The sequence below is a fragment of the Oncorhynchus nerka genome, linkage group LG27 (genome assembly GCF_034236695.1).
Source record: "Oncorhynchus nerka isolate Pitt River linkage group LG27, Oner_Uvic_2.0, whole genome shotgun sequence".
NCBI lineage: Eukaryota > Metazoa > Chordata > Actinopteri > Salmoniformes > Salmonidae > Oncorhynchus > Oncorhynchus nerka.
Window position 1 is genome coordinate 67,816,643 of NC_088422.1, and position 16,974 is coordinate 67,833,616.

Here is a 16,974-nt window from a genome sequence, read left to right on the forward strand (position 1 = left end):
GCTTTTCAGTCCTGCATTTCCAAGGTATTACAGAAAAAAACACGTGCTAGTTGTTCTTTCCCCCATCAGGGTCAGACAGTTTGTACTCTTCTCATGGTGTCGGGGAGTGTATGACACGTGTATGACTTAGCTCTAGCCATAGTCCTCTTACCAAATACCAATTAATATTGGACATTGACAGTGACACTGTATCATTGAGAAGACACTGTTTAAGTAATGAGAAACCGCAGTGAAGCATTTAACAGCACATGACCTGCCTGCTGAAGTTTAATTACGCCGCTCCCTGCTCTGGACCGTCTCCGTGCCCTCTCCCTGGGGGGCGCCGCAAATAATAGAGAGATGGGAAGCAATCTATCTCTGTGTGTGTGTGTGTGTGTGTGTGTGTGTGAGTGTGTGTGTGAGTGTGTGAGTGTGTGTGTGTGTGTGTGTGTGTGTGTGTGTGTGTGTGTGTGTGTGTGTGAATCAACATTTCAGCCTGCCTGGTGTGTCTCCCTGTGTGAGGGAGGAGTGAAGCATCATCTTTCTTTGTTGTTGTTTTCCCTCTATATAAACATTTATTTTGACTTCCGTCTGAATTGCATGGATCAACACGAAGCACCACTGCCACTGCAAATGCACCGTTTTTGGAACGGAACTGGTTGCCTCGCATTAAATATTTAAGCCCTGGATCTGCAATTATTTCTCCCAAACGCGTTAGATGCGCTGGGCTTTGCAGGTTTTGACTCCATTATCCGGCAGCTATTTCTAGCATCCAGGACCAGACTGGCTGCTCCAGGGGGAGGCAAGGCCAACCAACCCAAGCCCACCATGCAGCCATAGGGAGTTTGTTACCAAACATGAGTTAGTCATTCATGAAATTAATTGATGTAAGAGGAGCACCAGGGATATGTCACTCCTCTCTCTCTCTCTCTCTCTCTCTCCCTATCCCCTCTCTCTCTCTCTCCCTATCCCCCTATCCCCTCTCTCTCTCTCTCTCTCTCTCTCTCTCTCTCTCTCTCTCTCTCTCTCTCTCTCTCTCTCTCTCTCTCTCTCTCTCAGCCCTACCAAACAGGAAGTGAGAGAGAGTGAGGATTTCCAAGAAACAAACACCAAGGGGCAAAGGGGGGTGGACACTCTCTCAGTGTTTTCTGTATTGATGACTGTACTGTAGATGTATGTGTGTAAGCTCATTAACGTCCTGTACAGTACATGCTTGTCATCAGTAATACTATGCATTATTAATATACACTCAGTAGTCTGTGCCTGTTAACTAACTGTAGGATCAGCTTGCTCTGGAGAGCCTAATATGGGCATTGCGTGTGGCATGTTGTGGATGGATTGCTGGGCAGAAATACAGCAAACCAGGGGAAGGGGACATATAATGTGGAAGCAGTATTCAAGCCAAAGAACGCATGGAGCATAGCCAGGCCCAGTCACTGGTCTGTCCTCTGGGCTCACACACACACACACACACACACACACACACACACACACACACACACACACACACACACACACACACACACACACACACACACAATAACCCGCCACTGTGGGGCTGCATTCAGACTCTCCTATCTGGACAGCATCTAGAAGACCCCCTCCCTCCCCAGACTGGGCGTGTTATTGTGTTAGTATAGGTCATCCTTGTGTAATTACTGTGTGGCTGGTTGAACTGCAGCTCTCCTGGATAGTGCAGCACAGTTACATCAGTAAAATGGCCGTACAGTGGCTGGAGATGTCCATTAGACCCTGGTGCTTGTCAAGAGGCAGCTTTGATCATACCTCTAACATGGTTCACTTTTCCTTCAAGTGAGCTGTGGCGGGGTTGAGGGAGGGGGAAGGGGTGGTGGTTGGGGTGGTGGAGGAGGAAAGAATCAACTGTTCTCTGAGCCGGCTCCTCTTAATCTCTAGGCCCTTAAAGTCCAGGCTGGAAAGAAGAGCTTTCTGGTACCCAGGCTTCTGCTCTGAGCCCTGTCTCTGCCTATGTCCCTATTCATGTCTCAGTCCCTGTCTCTATCTCTGTCCCCTATTCCTGTCTTAGTCCCTGTCTCTTGTCCCTGACCCTGTCCTTGTCTCAGTCCCTGTGTCTGTGGAAAAGCAGACTGAAGAGCTGCCAAATGGCTGCCCTGACTGAGTGAGTCATTGAGGGGGGTTGGCAGTGGAGTCGCAGGTAATCCCCTCGCCCCTTAACCCATTTTAACACTCCTCCTAGAGAAGGTGGGAAGGGAAAAGAGTCAGGGACTGAATGAATCTATTCTGTAAGACTTTATTATAGTCACTGAGCTACACTGAGCTACCTTTGAATTAAGCTAGCAGTTCCCCCATGCAGAATCTAACAGATCTAACAGCAGCAGTGTATAACAGTCAATTACTGCTGTTAGCATTGGAGGAAGAAGGAGACGCGATGAGAAGTGACATGACACCAGCTATGGTGATGGCTAAACCAGACACTCCCCGACCTCTCTCCTCATCATAGGCCAGTGTGTATTTCCCTATGCTAATGCTGGGAGGGTGGGAGCGTGCGTGGTGTGTCATGGGGAATCAGGCTGCCCGGTGCAGATGTTTCAAAGGTTAGAGAGTGTCCTCTCAGAGGGCCTGTGGGCTGCCAGGGGCGATGGAGATGGGAGCTGACAGGAGAGAACCAGAGTCCAGGTGAGGCTCCCCAGACCAGGCCAGAGGACACTGATACCTCACCATGGGAGACCCAGCTCGTACACACACACACATAAACACCCACACACACAGACACACACAGAGTCTTCCCAAGACCAACCCCCATCATTTCCCAGTCATTTCCCAAACCCTTCCAATGTGAGCCAGCCAGTTATGTGTGTTGTGTAACCAAGGTCATACTGTACTGTACAACAGCAAATCAAATTAAGAGAGTCAGTGCAACAAAGGAAGATACAAAACATTTATAATAAAGGGGCCAATGTAAATAGTCTGGGTGGCTATTTGATCAACTGTTCAGCAGTCTTATGGCTTGGGGGTAGAAGCTGTTCAGGAGCATTTTGGTCCCAGACTTGGCGCTCTGGTACCGCTTGCCTTGCAGTAGCAGAGAGAACAGTCTATGACTTGGGTGGCTGGAGTCTTTGACCATTTTTAGGGCCTTCCTCTAACACCGCCTGGTATAGAGGTCCCGGGTGGCAGGAAGTTTGGTTCCAGTGAGGTACTGTGCCGTACACACTACCCTCTGTAGGACCTTGCGGTTGGATGTCGAGTAGTTTCCATACCAAGCAGTGATGCAGCCAGTTAAGATGCTCTCAATGGTGCAGCTGTAGAACTTTTTGAGGATCTAAGGGCCCAAGCCAAATCTTTTCCTTAGGGGGAAGAGGTGTTGTCATGCCCTCTTCACGGCTGTGTTGGTATGTTTGGACCATGATAGGTCCTTAGTGATGTGGACACCGAGGAACTTGAAGCTCTCGACCTGCACCACTACAGCCCCATTGATGCAGTCCACAATACCACAATAAGCTCCTTTGTCTTGCCTACATTGAGGGATAGGTTTTTGTCCTGGCACCACACTGCCAGGTCTCTGACCTCCTCCCTATAGGCTGTCTCATCGTCGTCGGTGATCAGGCTTACCACCGTTGCGTCATCCGCAAACTTAATGATGGTGTTGGAGTCGTGCACAGCATCCTTCCTGTTTCTCCCATTTAACAAGGCATCCGATTTTAATTGGAGCAATTACATTTTAATGACCACATTGTCATTAAATGTGTTCATGCTGTACTCCAAGCATTTCACTCAAACTTTGAAATAAAATGTTCTTCCTTGAAGTTGCTGAACAAGTGTTCCAGCACGATTACCAAAAAAAGCAGCAGGAGCAGCTAAGACAGACGAGAGAAGGAAACACGCCACTACAACATACACGCAGACCTGGGCAAAGTAAGCCTGTTCAGTGATTTCATGCAGGATTTTTGTACTTTTGCATCAGACTGTAAAAGTGAGTCAGCATAGAGATTAAACCAGTCATACATCATTTGACTGTTAATGATGTACTACCAAGAGGAGTTTGTGCTTGAGCAGGATAGAACAGAGGTCACAGTGCCTTTAGATGCACCATCGAATAAATGGTAGTTTCATAGCCGACGTAGGCTGCCAGCAAAATCAATTAGTCAATTACAATTAGTGCTTCGGGACTTTCACGGTACAGCAGAGCAGCAATGTTTAAACACAGAAAGGACCACGTGAGGATGTTTGCCTTTAAAGTCAATAGCTTATTAGCAATAATACCTATGGATAGGGAGCGACATATTTCCTCAAATATGACCAGGCGTCCATGTTTAATGACTCTCATCTTTAGTTCTGACATGGGTCCAACTCAGTGTTCCTCCGTTAGGGTCGCAGGGTTTGTCCCTCCATTTATCCCTGGTTCTCCAGGATTGAGTGTTAATCTCTCATTGTTTAGCGTTGAGCTCTAGCTGCTACTCATTGCTCCATGCTGGGTCTTCTACAGTCAAGAGTTCAGACACCAGTGCTAAGAGTCTGGGCTTTACATCCTCTTCTCTTAAGACAGGCAGATAAGGCCGGAAGAAAGGCTCTGCAGCTCAGTGTCTCATCTCAGCAGTGCTGGTTTCAGCCAGAAAGCCATGAGGCAAAAGGATTTAACACAGCCAGGCAGGGCAGGACGCTCCTCTCCAGAGGGGATTACTGGGAGCAGAGCAGGCCTGCAGAAAACGGACCCCCAACACCGGCCGAGCCATGGTTGACCTGGGAGCACGCACACACAAACACACAAATGGGGTTACCAGCAGCGCAGACACACACAACTCCCCCTCACACACACACACACAGGATGAGCTGCACATGTTGTTTTTCATTAGGGCAGTCATGGTCAGGAACAGGGAGGCTTTGGCTGGCTGGGTATCTGGCTGCACTAGAGAGAAGGCAGAAGCCCTCATCCTCTCTAACCCGCCATGCACCGTACAATACACAGAGAGGCAGTATGAGAGGGGGGAGCGAGAGAGAAAAACAGATTAGTGAGAAGTGAGATTCAAAGTGATATGATGGAAGAGGGATTCCTAGTAAATGTTACATGGGGAGCAGGAGAAAGGCAGTTCATTTTGCACCAACTTAGAATTGAAAAGAAGAGTGGCGTTGGAAAAGGCTTTTTCTGAGAAAGACTAAGTGTTATAGTGGGATTGGGACTGAGAGTTGGAGAGTAGATGAAAGTGAGAGTCGGAGAGTGGCCCACAAGTGGGATGTGTGTGATTGTGACAGAAAAGCACATGGCACGCATACAGTAAATTCACACACACACACACACACACACACAAACAACATACACACACCCGCGGCAGACACACGGCATAGGGGTGCTGTTGGTGTCAGAGCTCCACAGCACGGCTGCCTGCTAAGTGGAACATTATTCTCCTGATCTGGCATGACAGAGGAGGTCTAGCAAACCTCTAAGCTTTCAAAATGGCATTAAGTGCTTCAGCTCTGGATTACAGAAAATTCTAATTTGTAATGCTAAAAAGGAGAGACAAAAAAACAGTTCAGCACAGGGGTAGGCATCCCTGGTCCTGGAGGGCCGCAAGCACTTCATGTTTTTGACCTAGAAGACCAGGTGTGTTGAATTTAGGCAATCACTGAACTGATCGATTAGCTCAGTTGGTCAGGTGTGGTGCCTAGTTGGAACAAAATCCTGCAGTACCTGCAGCCCTCCAGGAACACGGTTGCCTACCCCTGGTTCATCTTCGTCATCATAAACAGTAAGTGGGACAATAGTGATATTTATCTATTTTTCCCAGCAGCGTGTTCTAATCCCTTCAGGTCTAGTTCACACATGAGAGAACTCAGTCGGGGTGATACATGTTAAAGGAAACATTAGGTCTTAATAGTTCTGTCAGCCTTCACAGAGATTCCCCTGACGTGTGATAAGAAGTGGAGCAACGTTGGCATAGCATCAGCCCTGCACGACAACAGGATCTCTACCTTGACCGCAGTGAACACGTCATCCTGCCGTCCTAGTGTCGACGTTCCTCTCTTCCTGTGTCCTCTGCAGAGATCTGTCTGTTGACGCGGGGTAGAAGAACAGCCAGCGTCAGAGCAGACACCTACTGCCGTCTGTACTCTCTGTCTGTGGACAACTTCAACGAGGTCCTGGAAGAGTACCCCATGATGAGACGGGCCTTCGAGACCGTGGCTCTGGACCGGCTGGACCGCATAGGTAAGAGACTACATAGCACAACATGACTTTCAACTCCATATGTATCACTGTAATTGAGCTGATCGTTACAGCCAATCATCCGCCTCTCCATTGTCAAGTGTTGTGAATTATGAATGTATTCAAAGGCGTGTTACACTCCCCAGGTAGCACTCTGTACTAGATTGCCACTGGTTAAAATCCCAGATGGAACAAATGAAACGTGATGTAGTAAATGGATATGGATTGGCTGAGTAAATTACAAAGTGAGTCAGCTGCCAGTCACTGTACTGTACATGGAGGTGTCTGTCTGAGAATCAAACACAGATGTGCCACAGCTGAGGAATCCTCTGGAGGGGAGCTGTTTCCAGCTAAGTGAGCAGCCAGCGAAGAGGAGAGGAGGCCATGCAGTCAGTGTTTGTGTATGTTAGTGACCTGCTCAGGGCCAGTTGGACCAGTAGGCCAAGCAAACAGATATGTCATATTAGCTCAGATGTCTCCACCCCTCCCACGCTGGCCTCCACACATCTGGCACCGTGGGCCCTGGCTGCCAGGGAGGAGGGACGGATGGGCACCGCAGAGAGAAGAGAGGAGACAACTCTCTCTAATTCTACAGGATATTGTTTTATCATCTCATGTGATAATCTCTCCAGGCAGGGACAGTGATGTAAGTTAAAGAGAGGAAAACCCCATGGTGGTGGTGAGGAACTCACTATATATAGCTCACCTAGTTGACCTAGTGAAAAGTAGTGTATTTAGTTTGGTTAGTAATATAGAATTTACATAACAGACAGTGACAGATAGAATGTCCGGTGCTAACAGTACGAGAATGGATCATCTCACATCTGTTGTATTGGCCCTGAAGAACAGGGGAGGTAGGCGTTTGGAATGCAGTAGTTATGGTTAAGTACGTAGAAGACTGGTTCTTTTCATTCTAGCCCCATTTCAGTGATGTGTACAGCGTGTGCACTGATATGACACTTCATTCAGTTCTCAGCCAGCCCAGATAAATAAAATATTCACAATGAACGTCAGCACGCCTCTATCATAACTATCTCTGTATGCTTCATGCAAAATGGCTGCAGGCAGGGGGCTCTTTCTTTGGTGAAAATGGTGTTCACCTTTCGCCAGTCCTCCTGCATAATGAAGTCATTCACACAGTGATGCCCTACTAATTAATTACTGTCTTAATGGACCCTGTGCAATCGGATCAGAGCTGGGCCTGCTACGGCGTCGGGGTCAGGGCTGACCGAGAGACAGCCCCCAGCACTGCTCCCCCTAATCGCCAGCCTCTCATATCTGAAATGGAGAGAGATTGATCTGGGCCTAATTGCATTGACAGTAGTGAGCTGAGCGTGCGGGTACTGTACGATTTCAACCCTTTCAGGATTAGTGGTTGAGAAAAAACAGCTGTGTGAATTAACCCTATCACTGCTGGCACGTTCACCCAAGAGGGATAGGGCTCAGAGTTGAGTTCACCTTTTCCAGAAGAAAGCCTATTTGTTACTTAGCTCGTCATAGTGAGCTATTTCAGGCCATCCCCATCCTGTCTCTGTAATCTGGTGAATGGCTGACCCCTGACCCCTCCACCACTGGCCATGAAGCTCTGGCCATCCAATGACAGCAGAAGAGCACTGCCCTACACTGTGAAATCACTGACGTTAGTGTGAACACTGACCAGTCCCTCATTCTTTCCATATCAGTCAGCCATGTCCCCGTTCAGAGCCGTGTTTCATCTGCATTCACTTTGCCTCTTATCTACGGCTCCACAGTAAGAGCTAGTCAAACAAACACACACACACACAGTCTGCTGGAGCTATCATGCTTCCTCTGTGTTATTCCCCTTGGTAGGCTACGTTCCCTCCCTCCCACCTTCCCTCTCTCTATCTCCCTCCTCCAAATTTCAGCCAGGGTTTCTCTTTTCTAGCTCTGTCCTTGTGCTCGGTGCTGTTAGGGAGAAGTGCTTCAGAATGCAGCGACCGTGTGACATAGGAATCAAAGAGGAGTCTGGGAGTAGGCTGATCACAGCCATTCTGACGCCCTTTAATAGTCAATGTGCAGCCTAGGGGCTAAAACTCAGTAACACTCAGTGGCCTTTGTTGGCAAATGTGTTGCTTGTTCACAGGATCAGGGGTGATTATGATGTAGCTGGTTATTGTGCAGTAGGGCCAGGCAGTGTGTGGCTAACTGCATAGTGGAAAAATCATCTCTAAATCTGATTCAATTCCAGAGTGTTTAACTAACTAACTGGATGATCTGGCTGATTGTCTGTCTGTCTGTCTGTCTGTCTGTCTGTCTGTCTGTCTGTCTGTCTGTCTGTCTGTCTGTCTGTCTGTCTGTCTGCCTGCCTGCCTGTCTGTCTCTCTGTCTGTCTGTCTGTCTGTCTGTCTGTCTGTCTGTCTGTCTGTCTGTCTGTCTGTCTGTCTGTCTGTCTGTCTGTCTGTCTGTCTCACAGGGAAGAAGAACTCCCTCCTGCAGCACAAGGTGCAGCATGACCTGAGCTCCGGCGTTCTCAACTACCAGGAGAACGAGATCATCCAGCAGATTGTGCAGCATGACAGAGACATGGCCACCTGCGCCCACCTCCTCCAGAACATTCCTCCACCTCAGCCCCCGTCTCCGGGGCACACCCCCGTCATCTGGGCTCCCCTCATCCAGGCACCCCTGCAGGCTGCTGCCGCCACCACCTCTGTGGCCATCGCCTTGACGCACCACCCCCACCTCCCACACCTCCCCGCCGCACTCTTCCGCCCACCGGTCACGGTCCTGGGCTCCAGGAACCTCCAGGACCCTCCCCCCGGCCGGCTGAAGAAGTTCCACACGTCGGCGCCCACCTCCTTCATGGGACCTGACTCCCCCTCCAGCACCCCATCTAAACTGCACTGCTCTGGGATGGACACAGCCCTGCTGGCCTCCTTCCGGGCCCACCACACGACTCAGGGGTCAGGGGCAGCCAGCTCCAGTCAGCAGGCATCCAGCAGCAGTGGAACCCAGCCTGGGCCTAGTGGGGCCTCCGCCTTTCCCTTTGGGCCTTTCTCCTCCTCCGGGGGCTCTCCTTCCCACAGCACGGCCCAGCTCCATTCACAGCCCCAGACGCAGCAGCCATTCCGCTGCACCACCCCGCCTCTCGCTGCCCTCTTCCAGCAGGGAGCTGTGGGGGGAGCAGGGATGGGTGGAGCAACAGGGGGAGCTACTGGGGGGGCTACAGGTTGGTCTTCAGGAGGCGCTACTGAAGGTGAAGTAGGAGGAGCAATAGGAGGGGCTGATGAGAGGGCCACAGGTGGGACAATAAGAAGGGCCACTGGTTGGGGTAGACGTGGATCTATAGAAGGATATACCACTGGAGGGCATATAGGAGGAGCCACTGTGGGGTACTCAGGGGGGGCTAGTGGTGGGCACATTAGAGGAACTAGTGGAGGCCATATAGGAGCTACTGATGGAGCAATGGGAGGGGCAGCTGGAGGGCATATAGGAGGGGCAATGGGAGGGGCTATAGGTGGAATGACAATTGGAGTTCTGGGTACCTCTAGTTCTGGTTGTAGTATCAGCCCCCAGTCCACTGGTTCATCCGGCAACATTCAGTCCTGTCAACTGCTCCACAGCCAGCTGCCCCTAAATCCTCCACAGGTGGGCTCCCTGCAGCAGTTTGCAGGCGGGGGCAGGACTCCTAGTGCATTGTACCACTCCCCCCCTCCAGGCTCCCCATCCTCCTCCTCCACCCAGCAGGCCCCAGAGGGTTCCCCATCTCCCCTGGCCCAGTTCAGCCTGGCAGGCTTACAGTCTGGACTTCAGTCTGGCCTCCAGTCTGGCCTCCAGTCTGGCCTGGTCCCTCAGCTGTCCCTGGAGAGGTCTGCCCTGGCCTCGTTGGCCCAGTACGGCTCAGCTAATGGCTCGCCCTGCTACACCCCCTGGGGCCTAGCCCCACTGTCCAAAGCCCAGTCACAGGAAGGACTTTCCACTACAGCGACTCCTCCAGTGCCACTGGGTCCCACAGCTCTCTGCTCATGCCCCAGACCTCCCTCCCCAGCCAGCAGCACGCAGCCGGCAGTGAGTCTCTGCTGGGGCTGGGCAGCTTCTCTGAGGATATGAAACTATTGTCCTGTTCTAACCCCTCCCTGCCCCAGGATGTGGCACAGGCCATGGGATACTCCTCACTCCCACGTTCCTCACCCTCTCGCAGCTCGCCCCCACGCTCCTCACCCCCTCGCAGCTCGCCTCCACGCTCCTCACCCCCACGCTCCTCCATGGAGCCAGGATACTGTCTCTCCTCGCCCTACTCCTCCCCCATCCTAGTGCCCAAACCCTGTAGCTCGGTGTCAGGACACATGGCTCCTCCTGTCCCTGCCCAGATGTCTCCAGGGCACCTGCAGCACCAGACTCAGTCCCCCGTGGCCTCCCCGGCCCTGCCGCCACGGAAAGGCTCGGCAGCCCACTCTGAACTAGAACCTGTCCGCTCCAAACTAACCTCCAATTTGTGAGCTTTGATCACACCCTCCCTGGACTAGTACACAAACAATCTTCCTGTATGATGTCATTCTCTTTTAGGCTTCACTGTGTTCTAATCGTTATCATTTCCACCATCTTAATATTACTGTGATTTAAAAGATGACACTTAACCAGGTAACTTCGAGCTCCCTAGACAACTACCCTTTCTTTGTTTTTGTTTTGTCCTTCTCCCTTTTTTATTCATACGTATATACATAGAAATATATTTAAAAGATATGCTAATCAAGGGACAGGAGGGTGTGAACAGAAAATGATAGCCATTTAAGAGATGGTCATTTCTTTCTTTCTAACTATGCCAAATTCATATGATGGGGTTTGGTTTGATGGTTAGATGGACAACACAATAGTACTTTTTTGCAGGAACCTATGCACTAATACCTGCATGTATAGATGCTTTTTTTGTGTGTTTTAAAAGAACAGAATCAACCTTTTCAGTGGAAAATACATGCCTCAATAAGAGCAGACTGACTTATTTTTTCATCCCATACAGGATCACATGTTGTTGATCCTTCATCATCTATTATCAATTAGATGACTTATTTATCCACTCTATAGACTTCACGAAACCTTCCGAGGTGGAGAAGAGATTTTAGGAAACCAAAAATCATTTGCCTCCCCTTTGGCCTGTGTGTTGTTTGTATTGTCGTAATATTGGGGGGTGTTGAGTGGGCTACAGGCCCTCCATCCCTGTAGTGAGACAGACATCAAGTATGATGTGTTAGTGATAGGCTTCCTGCAGTGTCCTCAACCCTGTCCTAACAAATTCACTTTGTCTTCCAAGCTCATCATGCCGCAAATGTTTTGGATGGACGAGGACAAGTTGAGCCCTGCAATCTGTGTGCTAGTGGACAGAGTGTGTGCATTTATGTGTGTGTGTGTGATAGTGACTGAGTGTGAGTGTGTGTTTGAGTGATTGTCTGTGTGTTTAAGAGAGAAAGAGAGCGAGAGTAGTCTCATGCGGGAGAAGACTAACCAAGGAGGGTTTTGCCTTTTCACAAAACTAGGACTACCATCCCAGCTTGTGTGTGGAGTTGTGTACCTCCAGGACTCTAGTAATATGGAGTGGTAAGATCTTTTCTATCAAGCAGCACTTCAACAGGTATCTGATATCATTACAATAACAAACGTAATTGCTTATGTCCAAATTGTCTATTTCCTGTGTGTTTGCTACATTATCTGACTGAGAAGTATGTGTGATTGATGGCTCTGAGAGCACTAGTGAGTGTAGTGTTTTCTAGCATTGAGAGATTGAAGCACAGCTGCTAGACGGTCAACGTAGACATTCTCCCACATTGACTGGCAGTGTTGAGTTGAACATGTTGAATGTATGCGCGTTTCATTAATGTTTTATTTAGAATAAATATGGGTCATGCAGTTTTACATCAAGGAGGTACAGACAGAAAGACGGGTTGTGATGGAATAAAAATGGTAGTTGTGGACAATTTCATAGACCTGTATGTTGAGGTTAATCCCAGCGGACAAGAATGGTTGAAATGACTTCATTTCCAGCTGTATGCCTGGCTGTGTGTTCTGTATAGATAGGTAGCAGTAATCACCTCTGCTTCTCTCCACAGCCCATCCCTCTCCTGATCTCCTGCCCATCATAAGGAGCAGCATGTTACCCTGGGTTCAAGACAGCTGGGTCCATCTCTATCTCAGTCACACCACTCAGACACAACACTCTTTTTTAACAACACAGCCCCTGACCTCTGACCCGTGTAGGCCAGCATGGGCTAGTTGACAGAAGTGCACAGTGACCACACTCTAGTCCCTCATTACTACCTCCCTCAGCAGGCCTGTATCAAGGGCTAACCACACACACGCACACACACACACACACACAAACGCACATGGACATGCACACACTCATGCACATGCATAGACACACACAAGCCTTGGCAGTCTCCCAGTGCAAATCGCAGTGTTGAATTGAATTAATTTTAACAGAACAGTAAGATATTTATTAATTAAAAGGGCTTTTAAAATGAGTTCTGTTCTCCTATTGGAGTGAATGCAGATCTAAAGTATCGGTTTTAAATCGTCTCTCTTTCTCTCCCTCCCTCTGTTTGTTGTTGTTGTTTTACACCTGGTCTTCTTCTGCAGCGAGGCGCTATATATCTGAAATATTTATTCACTATCTGTGTCTGTCTGGCATGTGGCACATGACTCCCTGACAGGCCGGATTGACGGTGGGAAACCCACAGACATCACCACGGGGAGGGATTTATTCTCTCAGATAGAACACTCAGCAGCGTGATTGGCTGGACACAGGGAGGGAACAGGGAAGTGATCAGCTCCAGCAGGGGAATATTCATGTCTGTAGTGTGTACAGTGCAATCGTTAAAGAATGTGACTGCTGGAGCTGCTAAAACACGAAGCCAATAGACTGCCGTGGCTGTTTCACATCTGAACAAAAAAACAACAAGAACCTCAACCGGTTTGTTTATTTTCCACAATATGACCTCATTAAGTCCAAGAGTTGGGAAATGTGACTACTTTGGATCGGGGTTGAGGGAGCTAGTGGTTGAGACAGAGGAGTAAATGTGAGGAGACACTGATAGATTGGAGGAATGACGTGGTTGGACAGACGGTCAGGGCGCTGACAGGTAGACAGCCAGCCCATGGGGTTCGCAGGCTGACGAGCTGCTTGTTTTCTGGGGGACGTTGAAGGCATGTCAACCCTGCCTTATGATTGTTCCTGAGCGCTGGTGTAGGTTTGTGGGAGGGAGGAGGATATTGATTTGTGGGTATTTGAGGCAGCTTTTGGGTGTTGCTAAGGTAATGGTGTGTGTGCCTGTGCGTTTGTACATGTGTGTCTGTAGGAGAGATCGCAACCCAGCGTGTTCAGCCCAGCGCCAGGGTCGATGTCTGGGAGTGGTCGGTGTCTGAAGATGGGTGGGCAGGGGAGGCACAGGTCATGGCTTAAAGAGAGATAGGCACAAGACAGTGATCGATTAGCTGGGTCTGGACCTGACCTGGAAGACCTGGGCCATTATCACAGATAAGGAGGTGCATAGTGTGTCAATCATTCCAATCTGCCGCTGTCATTCAGGGAGCTGTCAGTGTCCCGTCTGAATGTACATGTCTCTCACCTAGGCCACACCTCCCTAACACTGAACTGTCTGGTCTTCCTTTGATGCTATTTGTTCTTCAAGTGGATTTGGTTATCTTTGGCCATGTCTACACTTAACACTTACATGCAACTTCTGCTATCAGGATAGGAAGATCGCATTGAAAAGATGGGTCTAGATGCACAAAAGTCCCATTGTGGCCCGATTGTGTTCAGATCTGCCTGACCACTTCAGGAGGTGGTCAGGGACGTATTGTGTGCAGATTTCTCCTCAGTCTGGACACAATCAGGCTACCGAACGTGCATACAGGGAGCGACGTCATCAGCAATCTGCACACAAGTCTCCAGAAAACGTGTGTTTTGGGTGCGAGAGGCACCTTTTCATAATAATGTTGGAGGAAATACATACCTAGCATGGGAGGAACGTATTTACTGGCTTCATAAATGCTAGCCAGCTAGCTAAAATAAAAAAAAACACAATGTTTTGTTTGGCTAGAGTTATGCTAACCCGTTTGCAATCGCTTTAGCTTTGCTAGCTAGCTTGCTGGTTAGTTACAGAGGTTAGTTGGCTAGCTACAGTAGTTGGCTACTGCCATCAAGTTGTTTTGTTAATATCAGATTTAGCCTGTGCAGAATGTATACATTTGCAGAATGTATACCGCATTTGAATATAGGGAAAAGGGAACCCAGACACAATGTGGACACGGTAGACATTTAAATGTAGGTGTAGAGGTATGAGGTGTTCAGAATTGATCAGAACTCCATGATCAGAATACAAAAGCTGCATGAACTGTCAAGTCTAGACATGGCCTTTGATTAATTGCTGCTGATAAATGTGTAGCTTTCTATAGATTGTCTTTAAGGATGTCTGTGGGGAACAGAGGCAAACAGAGGCATACCGACTTCATGTCCTTGGAGATTTCAGAGCTCATCCATAAAGACCATCTATAGTAGACTATAAATAGACTTAATTCTACAAAACAGTGAACCGTGTTTGAATATACAGTAGAGCTATTTCCATTCCATTTCCCTTTTACCATCCATCCAACATGGCAAGGTTGATGTGTTGTGGAATGCCAGAGAAAGCATATGAAGGACATAAGGTACAGTGAGAGCGTGGCAACTAAAGACTACTCAATCCAAATACAAACAACCCCTCCATTCTGAATTCATTTCAGGGTAGGCAGACATAACCCTTGGATGTTGTCTTTCTGTAATTCAGTAAAAACAGACCAAACAAGTTTACTGTAGAATGGCAGGGTGGAAGTTTGTTCTCTTTCCTTCCTTCTGCCTGCAGATGTATGTCATTGTGTTCACCTCTGTCCAGATCACTCCAGGGCCTTAGTGTGTTAGCATGCTCTGGTCCTATAGCACTAGCCAGGGCTGGAGAGCTGGAGGAAGTGGAGGGAATGGGATTCTGTGCTGCTGTTGTAGTGCTTCATCCCGGACTCTTGTCTGTATGGAAGACTTGGAGAAGCTTCTCCTGGCATACCCAGCAGCATTTCCAATTCAGGGCGGTCTCTGTAACACAACACATTTTGATTCCATTTGGGCCACTCCCAATTTCCGAACCTAATCTTCGCCTCCCCACTTCCCATTGTGCTGTACTACTGGGCCGTGAATGTGGGTGGGGGAATCCAGTGGTGCACACTAAAAGGAAATCAGCTGCAGTGATTGAGGATTAGAGGTAACAGCAGCAGAATTGAACCTGCTATTTCGGAGGCTGGGAGGAGAGAAACCGTTGTGTTTACTAGACATCTTCATAACTCATTTAGAACCACAGATTCATTCTTAACCTTCAACAAACAAACCATCCCAGCCTATGTAGGCATCTGAGGCAGGGACACATGTAGCAACATATTTCAAATAGAGAAATCGAATGTGGTTAAAACTACTGTTTATGGCAGGGCCTGATGCAACTGACCTCTTTTCCACTCTACTCCGGTCAGATAGAATAACATGAAAATGATGTGAGTTTAATCCCTAAGTATGCTGTTGGGAGCAGTGTTAAGGGTGCAACCCGGATATGGCCCAGTTTAGTGAGAGTGTAGCAAATATGAGTGCGTCAAATCAAGGATGGGTGGTACGCATGAGTGTGCAATTCAGAACCACATCACCTAGCAACACAGAGGCGTCATGGGTGTTAGTCAAACAAGGCTGCTTTGGAGCAAGACCCTCCAGTTCTCCTCACTGGCCTAGGGGGGAAAGGGCATACAGTACATGGAGTGGAGGTGAACCAACCTGCTTCTCTCTCTTACTGTAGCTTTCGTTTTGCTGAACTATGTATATCTCACATACTCTGATGATACTTAGGATCATATGTCAATGTATATTTACGTATACAGATTTATATATTTCCATAGGACCTATTTATATTTCTGTATTTATTTTAGATTCTTAAGTGACGTCATCATCACCATGATAAAGATAAGCAATGTTCACCAAACTGTGTGTATGTACAGATTCATATCATCATTATGGTTTTTAAAAGAAACACATTGTTTGCATTGTATAATCTCTTTGACCTTGGTAATGTGCAGGAGTGGGACATGACGCGCTACGGTACATCACTTTCTATCAGATGGCTTTGTTCTGTTTTGTAACCGCAGTGACAGTCCCACAGCTCTCACACAGACACATCTCTGCGGAGGACAGTATTTTTGACCTCGTTGCTATTGATCAATGGATATCAATATATATTTTCTGTGTTTAAAATGGGAACCATGGGATATAGCAATAAGGGAGATGTACAGGTATGTTGTGACTGGCTGTGTTTACCAGGCACTGTGCTATCAGCACGACCAGCGCTGTCCAGTAACAATGTGGATGATGAGGGGGGGGGACAAAGCATAAATGGGGTTGTTGATAAGCACACATACTGGATAATATTAAAAAGGTATCGAATAAAATATAAGGAACAACTGCTTTGAGTGTTTTCTCCATTCATTGTCTTATTCAGTGTTTGCTGTAGATTGTGCCACACACATGCCCTAACCAATACATTCACTAGTACATGTAGCCACAGTTCAGTACACACTCCTGCCTTTCACATGTTCTCATCACCACTCAGCACCTCTCTCTCACTTTTTCCCCCTCTCTCTTTTACTTTCTCTCTCTCTCTTACGCACATGCCCTAACCAATACATTCACTAGTACATGTAGCCACAGTTCAGTACACACTCCTGCCTTTCACATGTTCTCATCACCACTCAGCACCTCTCTCTCACTTTTCCCCCTCTCTCTTTTACTTTCTCTCTCTCTCTTA

General features: G+C 48.3%; 1 protein-coding gene across 1 annotated transcript in view; it reads left to right on the top strand.

Annotated features, from left to right (window-relative positions):
* The window catches only part of LOC115112199 (potassium/sodium hyperpolarization-activated cyclic nucleotide-gated channel 3-like), a 100,304-nt gene extending 83,670 nt beyond the window's left edge, over window positions 1-16,634 (top strand). Inside the window, exons 9-10 of the mRNA XM_065011157.1 lie at window positions 5,993-6,157; window positions 8,589-16,634. Coding sequence (XP_064867229.1) covers window positions 5,993-6,157; window positions 8,589-10,222 — 1,799 coding nt within the window. The 3' untranslated portion in view covers window positions 10,223-16,634. The remainder of the gene's footprint in view (window positions 1-5,992; window positions 6,158-8,588) is intronic.
* The last annotated feature ends 340 nt before the right edge of the window (window positions 16,635-16,974 follow it).